The sequence below is a fragment of the Chanos chanos genome, chromosome 1 (assembly GCF_902362185.1).
Source record: "Chanos chanos chromosome 1, fChaCha1.1, whole genome shotgun sequence".
NCBI lineage: Eukaryota > Metazoa > Chordata > Actinopteri > Gonorynchiformes > Chanidae > Chanos > Chanos chanos.
Window position 1 is genome coordinate 25,736,250 of NC_044495.1, and position 8,461 is coordinate 25,744,710.

Below are 8,461 nucleotides of genomic sequence, written 5' to 3' on the forward strand. Positions count from 1 at the left end.
ACACTAAAAACTCGTAATCTTAAATAAAAAAAAAATAGAAAGTGGAGGCTAAATAACTTCAAAACTGAAGAAGGCAAACGAATGATTGAATGTGGTCTAAACTGAAGACGCGAGCTTCATCATTTCCATTGTTATCAGCGACAATAACTCCTCCCATATTAAATCTCCTATCCCGGCAACCCGCGGGCAAGGTCTTTCCTTATTGGTCAGGTTTCTAGTTTCCGCCATATTCAAACTTCCGTCCGCATCCGTTTGAACTGATCAACTTCCCCATTATTCATTTTCATAAATGTCCGTAGTGGTTAGTTAATTTGTTCTTTTACTTCGTTCCGTCTTCTTCATATTAGTCATTTTTGTCCCAAATATTCAATGGAGGAAATCGACGAGCCACAGGTGCCTGTTCCAGAACTAGTTAGTGAAAGGCCAAAACGACGAGCTGGCTCCAAGAAGAGAAAGTCCTCCGTCATCGACTTGGAAACATCCCCTGAGAGCAATAACAACGCCAAACGGTGAGGAAATTGTGGACCTAATGTCTTCGTTGCTATTGTCGGTTCTGGTCGAAATACCTGGTTTATGTTCCGACGTATTGCACAACATTGCCGGCATTTACGTATACCGATTTGTTAACAAGTATGCTAACAAGTATGCTACAGCATACTTGTTAACAAATCGGTATACGTAAGTGTTATACGCTTGTTTTACATATTTGGATTTCTTTCCTCAGTAGTTAGCGAAAGAGACATGCAAGAGTGACCAAAGCAACGTGGTTTTGATGCGAGAAACAGACCGTTGTGAAGTCTGTATGCGAATCTGATTATTTTCGACTTTGTTTCGAATATCTGTCAGATATGTTCTGGGACGAAAGGGACTATCTGTCCGTGTATAAATAGCATCATGGGGAGCAAGGAACGTAAAATTGTTACTGCACTGCTTTTGCTTTTGTGGATTCTATATTTGGTTCCGTCGCAGCATTTTTATTGGGGGGGGGGAAAACAGTCCGTTCTGAATTATGGCATGAATAGTAAAAATTCCGTGCCAGAGGCCAAAGCGCCGTTTAGAGGCCAAGTTTCACGGTGTTTATTAGGGTAAAGAAACAATTGATTAAGACTTTCATGACTGGCTAAAACGCTATATATTGCTTGTCCTGCACCTATTTGCGTTAGCATCTGGCCTGTCTTGGAAGTTATGTGTATTAGTGCATTAGTCTTTAAAATCAGCGCCAGCAGTGTTTGTCAACCCTGCTCCGGAGGGGGGGGGGGGGCGGCTGCTCTGTTTATCCTCTATCTATCCTGGCTCCGAAAACACCTAATTAACATGCTCTCGATTAAATCAGGTGGGCTCAGCCGACCAAAAGTGCCACTGATGAGTTCTGCCAGGTGGGTAGATCGGGGAAAGATGGGAAACATGCAGGGCAGGAGTCCCCCAGGAGCAGCATTGAGAAACACTGGATTAAAGTATCGATCATGCGGATCGCTGATTGGCTGGGGATGGGAAGCGTGAGGTTCAAGAGTGATGACTGGTTGGCTGTTGAGGTGTTGATAATAAGTTAATATTTGCTCAATTTAGAGGTATAGTTTGGCCAGTAGATGACGCTTGGACAATGCCCGAGCTGTTTCCCTGTCATATTTGAGAATGTACTGTTTTTAAATTTCACCAAAGTCAGAGGTCACATCGCAAAATTAAAGGTGTAGCTTGGGTTCTATCGGACCCATATACGTGTGGAGTATATTTAAGAGCTATTCGGCGAACACCTGGGAAACTCTGGTCATTGTTTAATAAATTGCTGGTTTGACGATGCTATTAACGAAAGCGAAAGTTGGGCTGTTATCAAGTCCCAGCTGTTATTAAAGACCTCTTAAGGACCAGCGATGTGCTACTTTACGTTTTAAGGAGCATTTATGTCTCTGTGCCTTTATAGTAATGGTCAGTAATGTATATTTTTTTCCACGTGGTCGTCGAGGTATCTTCGTGCGCTCTTCTGTAAATGTCGCCCTCTGCGTATCGACCCTTTTCTCTCTGAACTGAGGAGACATGTCACCTAACTGAGTGAACACAGTCCAACGTTTCGACTCGCCTCCAACATAATTAGGGAGCCAAATGATAGCTGAAAATTACTGCGTAGGGCTAAGTGGTATTGTACATTAATTTAATAGAGAGGCACGATCTGAACTTTCAGACACAGGTCACATTTTCAGACATAAGATTTGTATCCGACTTGTGTCCATGAGAACGTGATCCAAAAGCTGCTCTGATAATATCTTATACCATCTAGCGTTTTGCTGTTTAAAAAGTTTCAGAAATAACAGATCTTTGTCAGAGCGAGGAAGAGCAGAATTTGGTCAGCTTTCCGTCTGAAAACGGCCTAATTTAGCTGCTGCCCGTATTGCCAAGATCGAGAACCACCGTGTTACTATTTTCCACCTATGGATCGTAGGCCGCTGAATAGGAAAATCCACCCATTCACTCACAAGTCAGGTACTGTAATTCCATGTCAGCTCTGAGCAACTGCTTGTTCGCTGGCTTACATACGAAGCGGGTACAGAAAGGTTACCAGTCGCTTGTTCTTTGTTAGTAAAGATGCAATCTTCTGAAATGGTGCCTGTTGATCAACAAACTTGAATCTTAACATATTAGATCAGTTATCCAATATACCATTCACGCAGTTTAATTCATTTTTAAAACTTGTAAGTTAGTCTGTTCCACTGTGTTTTAATTCTCTTTTTCAGTTCATTGGACCATTGCAAAACTATTACTTAAAAGAAATAATATTTTTCCCTAACCACTATTCTTCAGGAATGCCTTCAGTTTCTCAGTCCTGCTCCCAGAGACCCCATGGCTTTACACATTTTGGACCTCTCTCTGTGCTCTAACTCATCAGCTGCTTAACAGCAGCAGGTGTGTTAGTGATGGAAGAGACATGAACAATGTGCAGAGCTCTAGCCCCCCAGAGGTAGAACTGAGAAACACTGCCCTAAATTACTTGGTCAAAACTTTGAACCTGAGTTTACAACAAATTTAGAATTCCTCCTCGCCACACGATGGTGCTAGAGATGCACAAAAAATTTAGTAGAGAAATGTAGATGTATTGCTGGTGGCCATATTCCTTAGTTTGTCATGTTCTTAGTGGATGATTTGACATGTTTTTTTTAAATACAGGAGAGTATCATTTGTTTACAACATATTTATAAAGTTTATATATATATATATATATATACACACACACACACACACACACACACACACACAAATCTTAGTGCTAGACTGGCTGAGTCATGTAAGCGATGTAAGAAAATGTAAACTTCTTGGGGGGGAAAAAAAAATTGAAAACAAGGAGGACCCAACACAGCTCTGTTGTCTATCTGAATTGTTCAATGTCTGATTCAGTTTTAGTATCGCTTAGATATGCTCGGTAAAAGGCTTCCTGCAGGTTGGTATAACTGACATTACTTTATTATAAGCAACAAGGAGGACAGGAGTGTTTATTTTGGTAACGGGGTGCCGTTTTTCCTGGCTTATGATGCGTTTACTGCATGCCAGTGCCCCTTATCCCACTGCTATTTCAGGCAAATGGAAACTCAGTCAGTGCTCCCAGTGGTCCAACATTAGGCCTAATTCTGAACACAGGGCTGTGTGAACAAACAATGTCAATGCTGCAAAAATATGGGCATGTGAATTAGTGTCTGTGACATTAAAGAAAATTAATGCCAAACCAGTGTGTGATTTTGCTTCTGTATACAGACGGACAATTCAGATGTTTGTTTTTTTTGGGGGGGGGGGGGGGGGGGGGGGGGGGGGGTTTGGGCATGGTAATCTGTAGTTCTATAGACACTTGCAGCCCTCTGTCCTTCAGCAATTGATTAAATTTGATTTCCTGATGTCAGTAAATGCACTGCTAATTTAATGCATAGGTTATTATGGGGACATCTTTATTGCTCTGTTGCTATATGTTAGCTTTGTCTTACAGGGTATTTAATCTGCCCAGGTGAAATGCCTTTAGATCTGAGTGAATTCTGTGGATGTGGGTGTACATGCACATGAGGTTATGGGTTCTGGGACAAATGGCCCAGTTCATTTTGAATCTGACAGAAAAGATCAACTTAAGTTTTCATGCATAGCATAAGAAAAGAGAAGTTTTCTGTTCTTAAGCATTAAAACTCAAGTCCAGTCATTATGTATGATCATATCTGTTTCTGGTGCCGTTGTGTGGGTGGTGTAAAACATTTAGGCCTAGTCTCCAGTTTCACATAGGTTGAGATCTTTTCCTTAGCGCGTCCCTGATTTATGGCACCTCAAAGTCACCAGCTCACAAAGATCCTTTTCAAAGCATCGCCATGTAATCTGAATGAGTAAGTGGCTTAGCATTACGATAGACTTTGCCTTTGTTTAACTGCTAGGGCTGGGTGAAACTGGACCATGCTACGCTGACCCAACACCCATCTCCATTGCTTTCACGTGAACTCGCTAGGAAATACAGTAACCAGATGGGCTTGGAGGGGAAAAAAGACATCACTGAGTGCCACTGTCCCACACACACACACAAGTGTAATGTTTACAAGGGCGACATGACAGATGAACAGCTTACGAAGACCAGAGTCAGACAAACAACGTGCAGGTTCACAGTGTATACCGATTCCAGAGATTTGTCACATGCATAATTGTACATGTACAACAGCAGTGAAATGACGTTGCAACACTGTGCAAATAGCAAACGTGAAGCTGTATAACAGTGTGTGTGTGTGTGTGTATATATGTATACATGTGTAATATATATATAAGTGTGTGTGTGCGCGTACATATGTATGTATATGTGTGTGTGTAGGGAAAAGTAACGGAATATGATAATAATAATAATAATAATAATATAAGCTATATACAGGGAGAAATAATGGAATATCACAGACACTATATGTACATAATTAAAATAAGGTGCAGGATGTGTGTGTAGGTTTTTAAGTGTTTGTGGTCCATATGGCCTGGGGGAAGAAGCTCCTTCTTTTGCTTGGCCATGATGGAGCGGAGACACTTGCCATAGGGCAGCCACTGAAACAGTTTGTGGTTGGGGTGGTGAATGACCTTAATGATCTGGTTTGTCCTGGACCTGCATCACCTGGTGTAAATGTGCTGGAGGCAGGGCAGTGCTGTCCTGGTGATGCGTTAGGCGCACTGGATCACTTTGTGAGGGGGCTATCCTATCCTGAGAGCTGCAATCACTGCCTGGTACGGCAATGCTTCCAGAGAGCACAGGCCCTACTATGGCAGTCTAGAAGGATTTCTGTAGTGCTGTGGAGATCTGAAATGTCGTGACCCTCCCTGACTATGGTGTTTTAGACCGCACCCACATGAGTGGGTTAATAACCATAACAGTGATGTCAGAATCATTGAATTGTAATGGGACAACTTACACCGCCTGGAGTGTGTTTTCAGAAGGCATTCCCACACTCATTAAGACATTTCATTGGGCACTCTTACAAAGTGCTCCTCAGGGAGCATTTACTTATTGAGTGGTGATGAGAGAGGAGAGGAGTGGCGGTGTTTTGTTGCACATTATACCTTTTCATACCGCTGGTCTGACCTCATTCTCCGCATGTTTGTCTAGTCTCTCACCATGAGAGAGAGACTGAGGTAATGCCTGTGAAGGATGGAGCTGTGCTTTAGAGCACTGTGGTGGGGTTCATGCCTCTCATACCAACATAAACCATGCTGTTATTGATGGACCTCCTTCTGAAGACATGAACATACTTCACATGCCTTAGATTCACCTCAGTCCAGGCCTGTGCAAGCGTTATCTGGCCATCACCTTCTCATAAACACTGCGGCGTAACTCACTTATTATAATGTAACTGGATCAGAGTCAGATAGAAAACCCCTCTGATCCAAGCCCTTGGGGCATAATGCTTATTTTCTCACACGCATTCTCTCACAGACTCGGTATTCAGGTGTATGTTAATTGTGTTTAGGGTTGGTTTGAACTCTTTAGTGTGAGGGTGAAATGCTTCTCTTCAGCCGTAGTGCTTTTCATACTGCCTGAGTTGAAGTCATGTTCTCTGGACAAAAAATGATTTGCACGTGCGTATAGAAGGGGAGGACAACGACATCACCGTGAAATTCCTTTCAGGGAAGCTTGATTGGACCTAACTGATCAAAGGCCACCCATGCTCCTCCATACTGCCCGCCAATCTGTGAGACACCCATGGAGATTCTTTCCATACACACTCATTTACTGTAAGACTGTTAATGTAATCATGCGCCTAAAGCCATAGTTAGGTTTCTCATGAATTCTTGTTTCCAGAAAAGTGGAAGAGTGTCACTCATTCTCATTTATTTAATTCCCAATACCTTTACCGTCACACCCATGCCCCCCCCCCCCCCAAGGGTATATATGGTTATATGAAGGGGTGGCATGTTCTTTGTAATATTGTTCTCGTTTGGATTTTCTGATCTCGGATGACATGAGTCAGTGGATTCTCTTTTCTTCCCACAACCCTCCATTCCTCTTCTTTTACGCTTAATTGTTCACTTACCAACACCCACGCGCACACACACACACACACACGGGGACACACACACACACACGGACCAGAAATACACACACAAACTTCAGGAGCCCAGGTAAGTCCAACTGTTGTTGTGATGAAATAAATGTGCAACATTTGTGGAGTTGTGGACGGATTTCTCAAGGATGGCTCTAACATTGAGTCTGTCATATAATAGACTAGGCTGCTAACGCGGCTAAACAAATTAATGTTGTTAAAAGATGGATGCAAGCAAATTTGACTAATTTCATTTTTAAGTCGGTTAGGCTTACTAATGATGGCCAGGCAAAAAAAAACAGCCGCTGTATCTAAACACAATAAGAGCATTTAATGAAGAGATAATTATGCGTTTTCAAATTTACCTGGGTTTAACCCACTATAGTGTGCACAACATGCTTTGTTGACTGAGCTTTCTATCTTGGGCTACTGTAGAATGTTGGTAACAATAACTTTAAAATATCGTCAAGATCATTCATACTTCACCATTGCGTAAGGTAAGACCAAGTGCTATCTTCGTATCATATTGTTAATTTTATGTTTTGCCCTATGTGCTAGGACCAACTGCATCATAGTTGCATGGTCTTTTAATTAATACAGCAGCCCCCCCCCCCCCCCCCCCCCCCCAAATTGTGCACTCCTGCAACCCCTAACGCCCGTGTGCACACAAACACACACACATTCTCTGACTTGTGGGATTATGAAGGAGCAAGTGGGATGGTGTGAGGCAGCAGCTGGCTGGAAACAAGTGTCATTTCTCAGTGAAGTGGCGAGAAGACGGAATAACGGAGCCAGGGGAATGCCTTCACACGCCACACATGCTCAGGGCCTCAGGCTCAGCACAGACTGAACACACTGATTATGCTGTCACAGTCCACTATAGATCTGCTGTTCTTATCCTTTCCTGTCTTCATACAATAGCAAGGTGTTAGATATGGACACAGGCTACTAAGTGTCTGATTTCACTTGTTTTGCTGAAAACAAGCAGAAGATCCCTCACTTACCGCTGATAGACTAAGAAAATTAAATGAGATAAGCGTGAGAACGTTTAGGGGGATTGACCTAAAATAGGGCCATGCTGTAAGGGCTGATTAGTCCACAGTGAAAAAGGAAAAAAAAAAATCCAGTCCCTCTGTGTGGCACCAGCCAGGGCCTGCTGACTAAGTCCTGGACACTGATGTACTCACTGACTGAGGAGGTTTGGTGTCATCTGTGTTTGTCAGGCTGTTGATAAGCTGATGAATGAGGAAATATTTTGGGTGGTATGTGCAAGGATGGGAGGGGGTCCTCTGTCTCAGCTGTGCATCTGAAAAAAGGAACTAGTTATCTGAGCAAACAAGCTCCACAGACAGTTGCTCCAGGAGCCTCAAATAAAGGCACCCTTGCATAAAAGAGCAATGCTTGGTCATACATCAAGAAAGAAAGACCAGTTGGGGAAACGTGAGGTGGCACTCTGGATCTCCTGGGTGTCATAGAACAACAGAGGAGGAAAGGAGAATACACCACTGAAGATAAAGAAAATCTAGCATAGACTTCGTAGAGTGACAGCTTTGTTTTTCTCTCTGTTGCACTCCATCCATCTTTGTTCAGGAGTTGAAAATGCAGAACTGGAGTCAACAGCACTACACCAGACTTGGTGTTTGGTATGTACTGTGCATGAATGTACCTAACATGTCAGCGTCATTGTCATAACTTCTCTGTGAGCACACTGGAGCTTGGTTCTGTATGGTGCCATCATACACAACCAAGGTGTGGTGATTCTTTGGTGTTGGTAGCACTTAAGCATTTCTGGTTGTATAATATTGCCTTTGGAAAGGTCAGAAACGGAATACTCACTTTGGGGATTATTGAATGTGTGATAATGGTCAGTGGTCTGATGTCATGTTAACTGGGGTAAGGTTCTTGTATAAAAAGAGGATTTGTCACAGTGA

The 8,461-nt window shown here is 42.7% G+C and overlaps 1 protein-coding gene across 1 annotated transcript in view; it reads left to right on the plus strand.

Moving 5' to 3' along the window:
• The first annotated feature begins 369 nt into the window (after nucleotides 1-369).
• The window catches only part of net1 (neuroepithelial cell transforming 1), a 26,500-nt gene continuing 18,408 nt past the window's right edge, over nucleotides 370-8,461 (plus strand). The window contains exon 1 of the mRNA XM_030771499.1: nucleotides 370-509. Coding sequence (XP_030627359.1) covers nucleotides 370-509 — 140 coding nt within the window. The remainder of the gene's footprint in view (nucleotides 510-8,461) is intronic.